This window comes from Tenrec ecaudatus, chromosome X (assembly GCF_050624435.1).
Source record: "Tenrec ecaudatus isolate mTenEca1 chromosome X, mTenEca1.hap1, whole genome shotgun sequence".
NCBI classification, from domain to species: Eukaryota; Metazoa; Chordata; class Mammalia; order Afrosoricida; family Tenrecidae; genus Tenrec; species Tenrec ecaudatus.
Window position 1 is genome coordinate 168,053,386 of NC_134548.1, and position 14,168 is coordinate 168,067,553.

The 14,168-nt window shown below is 47.5% G+C and overlaps 1 protein-coding gene across 1 annotated transcript in view; it reads right to left on the bottom strand.

Moving 5' to 3' along the window:
• Positions 1 to 364: 364 nt before the first annotated feature.
• The window catches only part of F8 (coagulation factor VIII), a 127,622-nt gene continuing 113,818 nt past the window's right edge, over positions 365 to 14,168 (bottom strand). The window contains exons 23-26 of the mRNA XM_075538595.1: positions 11,877 to 12,021; positions 11,454 to 11,602; positions 10,388 to 10,564; positions 365 to 552 (exon numbers count right to left, since the gene is read on the bottom strand). Coding sequence (XP_075394710.1) covers positions 397 to 552; positions 10,388 to 10,564; positions 11,454 to 11,602; positions 11,877 to 12,021 — 627 coding nt within the window. The 3' untranslated portion in view covers positions 365 to 396. The remainder of the gene's footprint in view (positions 553 to 10,387; positions 10,565 to 11,453; positions 11,603 to 11,876; positions 12,022 to 14,168) is intronic.

A 14,168-nucleotide genomic window follows, 5' to 3' on the forward strand; every position in this document is an offset into this window, starting at 1 on the left:
GTCTTGTCACTTCAAAGCTGTGCTGCTCTCAGCTCAACACATGGGCTTGAGGTCTAGCTCTTGAAAAGAAAGCCCTCCATTTAATTGGCACTGTGTCCAGACAACATGTACTTTGGGTTTGCTTTCTTTTGCTGGAAGGACATGGCGACAGTTCATTTCCTGTCCTGCAGGTGTTGCGATGTCCCATGCTTGACTCGGATAATAAATAAGTGAGCATTTTAGATGAAATGTTTGGAGCTGCTTCCAAAGTTCTTACATCATAAAGGCGTTTCTCCCCCAAACAGCTGCACCAGAGGGCCCCAGCACCCCCCTCCCCCTCCCAGGAGGGCCTGGACTGGAAAGCAGAGCTTGGGAACCACCAGGAGCTGGGAACCACCAGGAGCTGGGAACCACCACTCAGTAGTGCTGTTGGGATGGGCAGCCGAGAACCTCCAGCCGCAGGGCAATGTGGTGCGTCCACCTCTTTGGGTAAATTCTCAGGTAGGACGTCACTAGTGGTGGGTCTAAAGAGTTTACCACTGGTGTGAAGGAGTCCTGATTTCCCTGAAAAACCTGAAAGAGAGAAGATAGCATTTATTAGTTGCCCAGCAGAAGAAAAAAGATCTATCCCCAACCTTACCGGACTCCTTCTCTGCCAGTCTCCGCCCTCAGCATGGCCCCTCCATGCTGGCAGCCATCAGGATTGCCACTCCAAAGTCCTGATGGTTTTGAAATTTCCAGTTGGGTAGACATTGTTCCCAATCACCCAGGCGTGCACCCTACGAGGAGGCATGTCAGACATATCGGCGACTGGGAAAGGATGAAGAGCCTCTGTTTACCTGCTCCAGCTAAGTCTTCCCTCTACAATCTTCTCACCCACCTCCCCAAAGTTCAATGTAGTCAATGCTGTGCCCTCCCCCACCCCCCGCCCACACCCGCAGTGCAGACTAGCCACAGTCAGGACACAGGCCTGTTCTATTGACGCTCACAGCCAAGGACATCAAAAGCAACACAGCATGTGTGGCGGGACCCAGGGGGGTGAGCAGGAAGAGAGAAGGGAGCACAAGGGACAGTTTGGGAAAAGGAAAGGGTGTGTTCACAGATGTCACTCAAGGCAACTCTCAACACCTGGGATGTTTGTGGATTCCTACAGCAGAAAATCAGGCCAAATGGGAAGACTTTGCAGAAGTCTCCAGGAAGCCAGGAGCCCCAGTGGCACAGTGGTGATGTGTTGTGAGAGAAAGACAGGGCTTTCTGCTCTTGAAAGAGTTCGATTCTTGGAACCCCCAGGGTTTCTGAAATAACGCCGTCTTTGAGCCTCTGGCTCTCCCACCTCTCAAGACAGTCTCTCCCCTTAAACACCCCCCTCGGGCCCCTCCAATGGCTTGAAAGGAATCACTTGAACAGTTCAGCTTCCAGGGTCTTTACTGTCTTCCAGGTAGGAGCGCGTTTGTTGGTTTGTTTGCGATGAGTCCGGGAAGGGGTTTTGCGATTCCCAGTCTCGGTCTTCTCCTGCTAGTAGTTTTTTGCTTCTGTTGTCTGCTGTATGAATCCGCTTTTGCTGTGGTTGAAAGCCTCCTCGAAATCTGATCAATCCCTTACCACGGACACTTGGTTTTGTTTTTCTTTTGGAAGTCTATTTGTTGCTCAAACTACAAGAGGGCTCGGGTGCCTTCTCAGGCCGAGGGCCAGGCTGCAGGACAGTCAGGGCGGGCTGCGTCATTTTTCACTTATGGCAGAAGCGCAAGACCATCAAAGCACGCAATTGCATATACAATTTCTGTTGATGAGATGTAAGTCATATGGGCTCACATTTCCCTGGTCCAACTAAGTCACAGGGCCAAGGTCAACGTCAATGGGACCTACAAGGAAGGTGGGAGTAAAATATCAAGAACAAAATACCATCTACTTCACCTGCCATTTTCTGTTCATTACATTCCTCATATGGTACAGCCGTCACCTGGGACCCATAAGTACGGGTTCCCCTCCCTTTTTCCTCCCATCCCTGACCATCACTAACGAACTTTAGTTCAGTTTGCCTACTTTAAAAAAATCATTTTATTGGGAGTTCTTACAGCTCTTACAACAATCCATCCATCCATGTATCAAGCACGATGGTACATATGTTGCCACCATCATTTCCAAACATTTTCTTTCTACTTGAACTCTTGGTATCAGCTCCTCTTTTTTCTTTTTTAATCATTTTTTGGGGGACTCGTGCAACTCTTATCTCAATGCATCCATCCATTGTGTCAAGCACATTTGTGTCCACCGTCATCCTCAAAACATTTGCTTTCTGCTTGAGCCCTTGGCCGTTTGCCTACTGTAGCTATTCCACGTCAGAGGGATCACACAATAGCGGTTCTTTTGTGACTAACTTCCTGAACCCCTCATGGTGTTTTCAAGAGCCATTGATGCCATGGCGAGTATCCAAACTTTATTTATCAAAGCCAAGTAATAATCCATCTCTGAATGTATGTATAGAGCACATCTTGTTTATCCCTTCATCTGTTGAGAGGCACGCTGTCCCCCCTGCCCCCCACCAACCCTTTGTGGCAGCTGTGAATAAGGTTGCTATACACCCATGGATACACATTTTGGGGTGGGCATGCATTTTCCTTTCTCTGGAGTAAGTATGTACGGGAGTTGCTGCAATGACCCATGATGGGAAGGTTAGATGATTTACCAAGTTTCTTGGCACAAGTGCACCCTCTGCTGTTGATAAAGTGAAATGCATTTTCTTAATAGGGCAGGAAGAGATTTATGTGTGTGTGTGTGTGTGTCAGGTGAATTTGTGATTCTTTTTGTTTCTATAGGACACTTCATCTCCACCATTTGTTTTCTTCTTTTGTTCCTCACCAAGGTATCTTCCTTCACAGAAGTAGTGTCTTTCCTAGGCTGGCTCCTTAGTCCCATGTAGGAGTACTTTCAACTCCCCTGGCAGCCAATGCAGATTCTCCACACAGGGCCTCCTGAGTCTCTGGAGGGTGAGCTCTACCGCCGGATCTTCTAGCTTTGGATTTTTATTTCTTATTTCAAAATCAATTGAAATGAGTAGTATTCATGTCTCCTGCTTCCGTAGGTAAGTCCTGGGTGGTTTTATCTCAAACACTACCAGGTCTGAAGGCTGTGTGGAGTTGTTCAGGTTTATTTAAAATGGCATTATCTTTTACAATATCATTTCCCAATGATTTGTTTCTGGTACACTGAAATAGGATACTTTTGCGTCTCGATTTTGTATTAATCAAACTTATCAAATCTTTTTGTGAACAAAAACTAGGAAGTGGACCCACTTCCCTCATTGGTGCCGCATACACCAGCCTCCGATTTGCTGGTCTATAAACTGTGAGCGTGCTTCCCAGTGGTTTGTCGGGCAGCAATGAATAACTGGTGCAGTGTCTTCTGCTATAATCCAGATGCATCCATTCATTACCCAGTGTTGGCATGCATGCGTTGTTGTTGTTGTCTGGTGCCATTCCTCTTCAGCTTATCATTCTCAACATAGTAGACCATATGCTTGTCTGATTCCGAGTGACTGAGACCGGACCATTGCAGCTCTAATGCTTAGAATATCTATCTACAGGTGTTCCATTTACTTTCTTACAGTTTCCAGTTTTCCTAGATTCATTCTTCATATATTCCATGTTCTGGTTATTAATAGAGACCTGCAGCTGCTTCTCATTGTCAGCAAATGAAGGTCCTTCAAAGTTTGACTCTGCCCACAATATGAAGGTTGTAGTTAGAGGCAGAGGAAGACGCCGCAAGCATTGCAGACGACGAAGGTAAATACTGTTAGCTACACAGGCCTGTAACAATGATGACTGACAAGTAGATGCATGAATATGGACAGACCTGTCACCTGAACAGGTGTGGGAGGGAGAGTGAGACTCTACTCACAAACATACATGTTTGACAGAGGTGATTTCTACATGTGCATTTACCTATGTTGCAAAGATATCCATGAGTGTGGTGAAACAAAGTTATGAAAATGTCTTAGCTTATAAGCAAACACCTTGAGGGAATGAGTGACAGGGCTTAGGGACTCTGGATTATTGTCTTGGGGGACACCATGGTCACTTGGCATAACATAGTCCACATAAGCAATGTTCTACAAGACACAGGGGTCTTTAAATTCTCATGAGCAACAATCTGAGGTACAACTACTGGTCTCTCCTAGGCCAGAAGAAAGAAGAGCCATCTGGACACGGTCCACTGGACCCAGGCTCCATGCAAACACCACCTCCGTCCCTCAGACACCAACTGCTCTCAAAGGGATGACACTAGAAGGTTCTGGACAGAGTGGGAGAAAATGTGGAACAAAACCCAAACGCATCAAAGAGCTTAGGCTTGCTGATCGGATCGAGACTGGTGGTACTCCCAGAGTAGGGCTCTGAGTCACTCTTCCGCTATGGAAATGCACTCAGCCTATAGGTCAGCTTTCTGGTCTCCAGGGGAGTGACAACACTAGGGAAGCATGCACTGACTCTTAGAGTACCCAACTGTGGACACCAAGTGGGTGGCATTTACCCCAGGACAAAGCTCAGAAAGGGTAGGAAGAAGGGAATGGAAATGGGAAACAAACGTAGGAAGTGGGATAAGTGATGTTGTATTGTGGGCATGGCAATCAGTGATATGTGTGAAGTGTTCGATGGGAAGCTGACTTACTCTGTGAACCTTTGTCCAGTTCACAACAAAAAGATACCCCCCCCCCAAAAGATCCAGTACAGTAGTCAGGAACATTTTCTGTTCATTTCCTTTTCCCCTATGAATGGACAGAACGTCGTTTCTTTGACTGTTTGGGGTTTTGTTGTGGAAAAATCAGCATTTGGAAGATTACAGTGTGGTCATTTTGGAAGTTAGTTTGTCTCCCCTTCCCAGGGTGTTTATTATTGCATTATTTGTTTCTTTAGTGGATTTCATGAACTATTTTTGTATAGAAGGTATATTTGTATGTGTGTGTGTGTGTGTGTGTGCACGCGCGCACATGTGCAGCCACTATGTCCATCCATCTGCTTGAGGGCCTTCCTTGTATTCGGTGCCCCCTCCACTTTACCAAGCATGATGTCCATCTCCAGGGGCTGGTTTCTCCTGAAAACATGTCCAATTAAGTGAGGCTGTGCAAATCACCATGATCCATCTTAGAACGTTTTCTTCATTCTTGCTCTCGTCACTATTAGCTCCCCACTCCCCCATAACTTCCCCTGCCAGCTCCCCTTCCCCCCACCCCCCACCAAGGTACCATTCATCCGGGCACTGTGTCTATAGACTTACCTATCCCTGGTTTACACTGTTGTGTTACCCTGTGACCCTAGCTGTGTGACCCTAGTGTGACCTGACAGGCCTGCCCTTTGTTGGGCTGCAGACTGAAACATCTTCAGGCCCGAAGGATGGCTGCAGGCTGTTGTCCTCAGGGTTCTACCCGGCTCTGTCCGAGCAGTAGGCCTGCTCCTTTTCATGGCATTGACTTGCGGTCTGCGTCTCCTGGAAGCCTCTTTGGGAGTGCTGGCTCCATGGGGTTCAGAGAGGTCAGGAGGCCTTTGGACGATGCCTCACAATGTTGGTTAGTTACATGTGAAAAGGCCATAAGTGTCTCCCAGGTCACAGCCCAGTGCTCACATGCTGTCCCCACTTGAATTAGCGATGGGGTAGACAATTTAGTGGCAACATCCCCATTGTCCAAACTGGGGCCCTCTGGTTGAGTGTAGATGGATATTCTTAATAATTCTGAGGAGTCCTGGGGGCCCTGTGGGTTAAGGGTGGGGCCGCTAACTTCAAGGCTGGTGGTTCAAACCCACCCACTGCTCCCAGGAAGGAAGGTGAGGCCGCTTGCCCCACTACGCACCGGAAGCTTGGGGAATCCCCAGGGGCAGTTCACCTCTGTCTTACAGAGGCGCTCCAAGATGGAATGGAGTCCTGGGTGGTGGGTCAGTAGTCATCCCACGAGATGACAGGTGTGGGTGAAGACTCCCTGATGCTGCGGGCAGCTGAGCCTCAAGGGGCCCCAGGGCCACAGTCTGCGTGGCTGACCGTGCACCTGATGTTGCTTGTCAGCTTTGGGACTTGGGGCTGTGTGGGGTGACCTGTCCCCGCTATGTGGGGAGGACTCTGCAAAAGCTGGATGCTGTGTGGGTGGAGAGAGCACCCAGGGGTGGTCTCGGCTGCAACAGGGGTCAGCGGTCTGTAGACTGTCTTCATTTACACACACACGTGCGCGCCTCATATCACATAGTATCACATGCCTACACATGCTTCATAGCACGCACATGTACACCTCATTCTACCTACACACCCCCAGCCACATACACACCATACACATAACACACCTGCGTATAACTCAGACCGTACACATCTCATACTACATACATAGCTCACACCACATAGATACCTCAGACCGCATCTACACCACACATATACATACCTCATACCACCTATACATGTACCACATACCTACATATCACTCCCATCACACAGCTACACTTCATAATGCATATCTCATGCCATACATACCACATATACACCACACATGCCTCATACATGTACACAACACACTCATACTACACACACACCTCACACCGCACACACACCTCACATCATGCACACATATATACAACTCACCACACATACATATCACACACACTGCATACTCACAAACACACCTCACACTATATATTCTACTGCACACACACCATCCCTACCACGTGGACCCTCATAAATGTCTCAGACACCACAGGGGCAGTTCTGTCCCATCCGATACAGTCACTCTGAGTCAGAACCGACTAGATGGCAGTGAGGTCCTTTTTCTTTTGATTTTCTGTCACTTCATTATAAAGGGACTAGTTATAGACTTGTTCTTTTCTTGATCTTGAATAGGATATGCTTGACTTCTTGACTCTCTGCCTTGCGACCTTTCATTGGTTCTGGAAACTTCATACGTTGCTCCTCTCCGCTACGCTTTCTCTTTCCCTTCTGTTCACATGTTCTGCGTCTCTTCATTGTTATCTCATATTTTCCATTTTTTTTCAGCTAGCTTCCAGTTGATCATATGTCTCTCTAGCTGTGCATAGTCTCCTATTTCAATCGCTCCTTAATTTTTAAACGTTAACAATTATATTATTTGTCATTTCTAAAAGTTATTTTTCTCAAATCTGCTTACTAATTTTGGATATTCTGCCCTTTATTGTGCATTTCTATGTTTAAATGTACGTACTGATTTGATGTTATCTTTCTGATAAGCTGATGGACTTTGGATTCAAATTGTGCTTGGGTCATTTGTGCTCAATGGCTTATTTTCTTCCATGTTTACTGATGTGATGATCTCATATTTCTTTGATATTAGCATGTGGAAATGCTAGAGGTCTAAATTGGGGCTTCTTGCCTCTACTTCAGATTTGAGAGGCAGTTTCAATGGGGCAGAGTATGCTACTAATATGCACCCACTTTGAGCTCCCTTCCGGCATTTCTGCCTTCAGATGTCTCCACTTCCGTTATCAATACTAATAAAGGCTGTTGGGGTTTTCCCCTGGGAATTTCGCTGGGGGTAGAGTCAGCTTTGACCCACAACTTCCCTGTAGAACAAGGTAGAACTGCTGCTTTGAGTTTCTGAGGCGGTACATGTTTATGGGACAGGCACCCTCCACTTTGTCCCCAGGAGCAGCGGGCGGGCTGAAATTGCTGACCTTATGGTTGGCAGAGCCTACACACCACTAGGGCTGCTTCTTCAGGAAAGGTCCTACTTCTTACATTTGCTCATGTCCCATCGGTTCCTGCTCTGGGTTAATTTGCTTCATTAACTTTCATTGAAAGCTCCTGGGTTTTGGTTAAGGTACTGCCTGTTGTTAAAGGTACTGTCTGTTGTTAAGGTACTGTCTGGCTGTTGTTAAGGTCCTGTCTGTCTGCTGTTAAGGTACTGTCTGTCTGTAGTTAAGGTATGGACTATATGTTGTTAAGGTACTGTCTGGCTGTTGTTAAGGTACTGCCTGTCTGTTGTTAAAGGTTTTGTCTGTTGTTAAGGTCCTGTCTGTCTGTCTGTTGTTAAGGTACTGTCTGTCTATAGTTAAGGTACTGTCTCTCTGTAGTTAAGGTAGTGTCTGTCTGTTGTTAAGGTACTGTTGTTAAGATGCTATGTATTTTTAAGGTACTGTCTGTCTGTTAAGGTATTGTCTGTTGTTAAAGGTACTGTCTGTTGTTAAGGTACTGTCTGTTGTTAAAGGTGCTGTCTGTTGTTAAGGTACTATCTCTAGTTAAGGTACTGTCTGGCTGTTGTTAGGTACTGTCTGTCTGTTGTTAAGGTACTGTCTGTTGTTAAGGTACTGGCTGTCTGCTGTTAAGATACTGTCTGTCTGCTGTTAAGGCCCTGTCTGTCTGTAGTTAAGGTACTGGCTGTCTGCTGTTAAGATACTGTCTGTCTGCTGTTAAAGTCCTGTCTGTCTGTAGTTAAGGTCCTGTCTGTCTGCTATTAAGGTCCTGTCTGTCTGCTGTTAAGGTACTGTCTGTCTGTAGTTAAAGTAGTGTCTGTCTGCTGTTAAGGTACTGACTGCTGTTAAGGAAATGTCTGTTGCTAAAGGTACTGTCTGTTGTTAAGGAACTGTCTGTTGTTAAAGGTACTGTCTGTTGTTAAGGTACCAAGTATTGTTGAGGTACTGTCTGTCTGTTGTTACAGGTACTGTCTGTTGTTAAGGTAATATCTGTCTGCTGTTAAAGTTACTGTGTGTTGTTGAGATACTATGTATTTTTAAGGTACTGTCTGTATGTTGTTAAGGTATTGTCTGTTGTTAAAGGTACTGTCTGTTGTTAAGGAACTGTCTGTTGTTAAAGATACTGTCTGTTGTTAAGGTACTGTCTCTCTATTATTAAGGTCCTGTCTGTTGTTAAGATACTATGTATTGTTAAGGTACTGTGGACAGGGTATTTTGGGAAAGGTGTGAGAATGACTGCAGAGCTTGAAGAATGTAATCCATGTCACTATACTGTACAAGTACATGTTGTTGAATTAGTCTAAGTGTTGTTATCTACATTTCACCAATATAGTAGTAATAACTTTTAAAGCCATGAAGAGAAATAAAGGCCATTACTTAGGATAGCACAGTTTTATGTCATAGCTTCTAATAAGCACAGTATGTTGACTTTCCATGCTGCTATGGAGTACAAACATATGAGTCTTGGAAGAAGTTTTCCTTAGAAGCAAAGATGGTGAGACTTCGTCCTGCATATTTGGGCCAGGCTGTCAGAAGAGACTGGTCCCTGGAGAAGGACGTCATGCTCAGTCAAGTGGCGGGGCAGCAAAAAAGAGGAAGGCCCTCAATGAGCTGGATGGACCCTGTGGCTGTTGTTAAGGTACAGTCTGTCTGTTGTGACAACAACAACAACAACAACAATATGGATTCAATTGTGTCCTCGGAAAAGTCATGTTGAAGTCCTAACCACTGTCCATGTTTAGACACAGGGGATTTCTTTTGTGTGTGAATAAGATCACATCTCATAAGAAGGGAGCAGTGTCTTAGAAAGAGAATAGACAAAACACAGACACACAGGTAAAGATAGAGACAGATGCATCGATTAGCTTGTGTGACTGTGGTGACGAGAGTGGAAAGCGACAGAGAAGGGCATTCTCCTAGAGTTCATGCCCTGATTTTGAACTTTTAACCTCTATCACTCTGGAGAAATGCATTTCTGTCCTTTAAAGCCACCTACTTTTGATATTTCTTGTTATGCTGGCACTAGGAATCTAACATGCCAGCAAATGCAGACCAAGAATGAAGACTGTTTGGCTCACGAAAGCCAAAGGCCAAGGAAGCTTTGCCAGTGAAGATCTGAGCATCATCCTGGATAGCCCTGTCATAGCCGTTCTGTTTTGAACGGCCTTCAAGTCCAAGCTAGTAGGTAGCTCCCCCTTCCCCCACTGCTTTCCTGACAGACCTTGATTCTCTTGAGATGTCTCCAGACTCTGCCTGCCCAATGAGCAATAAATGTAAACTATCTTGTTATGCTGTGAAGGATCCCCTGCAGCTGTGTGCCCGCCCCCTCCCCACCATACCTCAACAGGCTGATCTTGAACCAACCTCTCCTTTAAACAATGATGAAACCCTGTGCTCCATTTGTCTTAGGTCACGAGTGTTTTTCAGGGTGATAGTTCCCTCTCAAACCAGCCATTAATAAAGGCTTTTATATAAAATGACGTGTGATTCATCGATCTTGGGTGCAAATGTATTACAACATCGACATCCATCACGTCCGTGTTTGGCCTCACTCTGACCTTTTCCTGGGATGCTACCTTCTTGTTCAGAGTCACTGTGTCCTCCCCAAGGCCATGCATGGGGTTGTATGACCACAAACGATGACCCTGCACATTTGATCAACTATCACTTCATATGTTGCTGGATGTGAAGCTCTAAGAGAGGGGATAGCATACCTTGACCTTGCCCTCCTGCGGAAAGGGGGTCCAGTGCTGGCCATCTTGACTGCTGGCGATGTGGAACTCCCTGACATACATGCTGGTAAAGAGAGCTTTGGCACCCTGGGTGGTAATGCCTGTGACCTTCACTGTCCTCTGGAAGTCCACTTGTAGCCACTCTTGTGCATTATTCACCTGCAGAAGTGAGTGTTGGTCACAGTTTGCTGACCCTCAGTCTCTTCTTAACTCTACCCCAGCACTTACCATTCTGCACTTTAATTGCCTGCTTCTTAGTCAGTTACCCCCACTAGACACTAAGGAACTTGAAGGCAGGAGTTTTGCATGACTCATTTCTGTCCCTCCAGCTTCAGCCACTTAATAGGAGCTCCACAAATATTTTCTGAAAGAATAGATGAGCCACATCCGCAGGAGCTTCCAAAACCTCATGGAAAATAGAATGATGAGATAATGGAATTGTTCCACAATTTTTTCGAAACCCTTTCCGCTCGGGAAAAACAAACAAGCAAAAAATCATGATGACTAAAGTATAGACAGTTTGGCGGTGTGAAGGATATGGCCACCTGCCTGTTTTGTTTACAGTAGGTCTGTGGAGGAAGGGAGCCAATAAGCTCCGTTCATCTCAAAATGCTGCTCAGTCACTGAGCAGCACAACAGCGTGGTTCTGGGAGGGGATTGCGCCCAGCACACTGCACGTGGTTGCGAGTTGTTCCTGTGTGGAACTGAAAAGCCAAGAGAGTTTGCGATTCCTCCACACAGCGGAACTTCAACTCCTCCAAGTCTTTGATGCATCTGAGCCCACTACTGGAGAGAGAGGGTCTCCTTCCAAAAGGTTTCGTGAAGGTCATTTCTCCAGTGAATGCTGTGTGAAATCACAGTATACATTTAAGAGCAGTCTGTAAAATGTTCTGCTTAGAATCAACTTTCTTTGACACTCTGAAAACAAGTTGACGGAAATGTCTTTGAAGGAACGGTAAAGGACGTTCCCTATTCCTCCCCAGGTGTGACCCCCCCCCCCCCCCCCCGCTCTGAGGCAGTGAAATGACCCCTTGTTTTTGCCTCTTACCTGTGGTCTCCAGGCATTGGTCCTGCCTTGGAGGTGAAGCCGGGCTTGTGAGGGAGACCAGGTGGCAAACAGACTGGTGAAGTGGGAGGAGGCTGTAATCTGTGCATCAGATATTGCTCGACTCTCCATTCCCAGTGGCATGCTACAACCTCAAAGAAAAGAAAGGCCTCCACTCACCACACAGGGCGGCTGGCAGCGCTCTGCTTTGTGAATGGGCCGCCCGCTTGAGCTCAGCCCCACCCAGTTCTCTCTGCCTTGTTGATAGTTATGCAGCAGGTGGTTGACCCCGGGGACCCCATGGATAGGATGAGCAAATAGTTGGCTTACCCGATCTTTCCTGGGTCTTGGGACATCCCTTAGGCCTGGGCAAGCGGGGTATGTGCCATGAGGAAAGAGAAAGCCATGAGATGGCGTGACACTCACTGTTTAAATCGCAGCCCATCAGCTCCATGCGAAGTGTGCTGCGGATGCTGTGGTGGGTGGGGTGCAGGCGGATGTACTGAGCGATCATCGGAGGGTCGAAAGTGTTGTGCTTGACACCAGACCCATCCACATTACCAAAGAAGACCTTAGGACGACACACATGCAAGAAAGAGAAATGAAACAGCATCATGTATTTTATCCACCCTCTTCCACGTTCACCTCCTTTCTCTATTGAAAAGCCACCAGCTGGCACGGAGGCAATTGGTCATAATTTTGTCACGATGTTAGCATCTCATTTTTCCCAAAGAACATTTCTACATAGCCTGGTCCATGAGTGCAGGGAATCAATTCAGTGGCACTGAGTTTGGAGTTGGGATGGGAACGCAGTGGACTCCCCACACCAAGAAATGGACCGAAGCAATTTCTTTTCGGATCATCTTCCTGAAGCCCATGTGTCCTGGTCATGTGGGCCCTCTCTCAGGTGGGGTTGGTTTGTGTCCCACCGCCCTTTTCTACGTTTACCCTGCAGGCACTGTTTCTTGGGCTTGCTGTTTCCTTCAGTTATTCTCAGCCACGTTTTCAGTGCCTCCTCCTGGCAGGGTGTCATCCTCACCTTTCAAGTTGCTAGAGACATGAACGAACTCCCTGGAGACGCCATTCCATGCCTCCATGACCCACTCCAGGAAGGGGCTTCCACGTGACCGCTCTGGGCCAGGTGGGCAGGCAGGAACTGCAGCCCCATCAGGCTGTGTGGCAGGCAGGTCCTACTTGCTCATCACCCTTCCACAGCCACCGAAGCTTGCTTGGATCCCTTTCTCCTGCGCTGCCTGCCCTGGGGGTCCCTGGGAGGCGGATAGTTCACGATGCAAATTCTGGACGGCCAGTGGCTTAGACTGCCCTCTCCTCAGGGCGCCACATTGACCACAGTGTGTTTGCAGTCAGAACTTCCGTTGTCCTATGCTTTGTGCATTGCTCGACATTCGGGCTAGTGTGTGTACATCATAATATAATTGAGGAAGCCCTGGTGGCACTGGGGTAAGCATTGGACCGCTAACCTCAAGATTGGTGGTTCAAACTCATCAAGTGGTCTTGGAGAAACTTGAGGCTTTCTGCTTCTGTAAAGATGGACCATCCCAGAAACCCTAGGGAGCAGGTCTATCCTGCAATATAGGCTTCCTAGGAGCTGGAATGGAAATGGTGGGGCTATGATTTCTGTTTGTTTCTTTAACATATATTAAAGAACCAAGTGGGGAGCCCTGGTGCTGTGGCAGGTTACACTTTGGGCTGCTAACCACTAAACCAGCCCTTTGAACCCACCGGCTGCTCCCTGGGAGAAGGTTGCAACTTTCTGCGTTGGTACAGAGTTATAGTCAAGGAAGCCCAAAAGGGCACTTTCCCCTGTCTTGGCAGGTCACCAGGAGTCAGAATGCACTCAGGGACAGTGAGGGGAAGGGGTCTGCTTAAGCAGGCTGGGGACCCTGCTTGCCTGCACGTCCCCGAAGGTCAGCAATCGGCCCCTGGAATGAGGAGACTGAGAAACGGCACCAGGGATGCCTGACTCCCCGATAACTGGACACCCTGCTTGCCAGAGCTGATAAACTGCATCCTGGGCCATCAACCTTGCTGCTGCAGCATGGACCTCCCCTTGCCACCCCCTTTCCTTTACAAACCCCAGACCTCGAACAGGAGCCCGTGATTCCCCTGGACTACTTGCTAGACCATGGGGCTTTGCCTGGGAGCTCCCCCCTAATAAAGCTATTTCTGTTTCTGCTCTCCCTTTGTCCTGTCAACTATCTTTGTCCATCTCCCTGTGCCTTGGTTTACCTCTCACTCGTCCTGTGCCTCAGTTCATCTTGATATCCGGAGCTGAAGCCCAGGAGAGGCAGGGGGGCAAGGGGCTCCATGCTGTCCCGGCCCTGCTTTGGCTGGGATGTAGCCCACCCCTCCTCTCCTCTCGAACCTCTGGAAGCCCACCTGGACCAGAGATTTCGGGTCAGTATCTCTCTGTGTATGTTCGATCTGTCTCATCTGTCTTGTTTTTCTTTCCGGACACTGAGGACCAGCAAACTCACTAGGAGGAGCTGGAAATAACTGCCTTTTCCCAAAAGGGGTGCAACAATCAGGACAGTTTCTCGTGTCTATCTCACTTCCCTCGTGTGGCCCCCAGCCCTTTGTCTTTATCTCCGTGTTTACTTTCTGGAACAGGACTCCAGACACCGTGCGTTCAGACGACTAAGGTGCCTAAGTTATTTCTGACCCTTTTCTACTTATTTGTGTGCTTTGGGTCTGCAG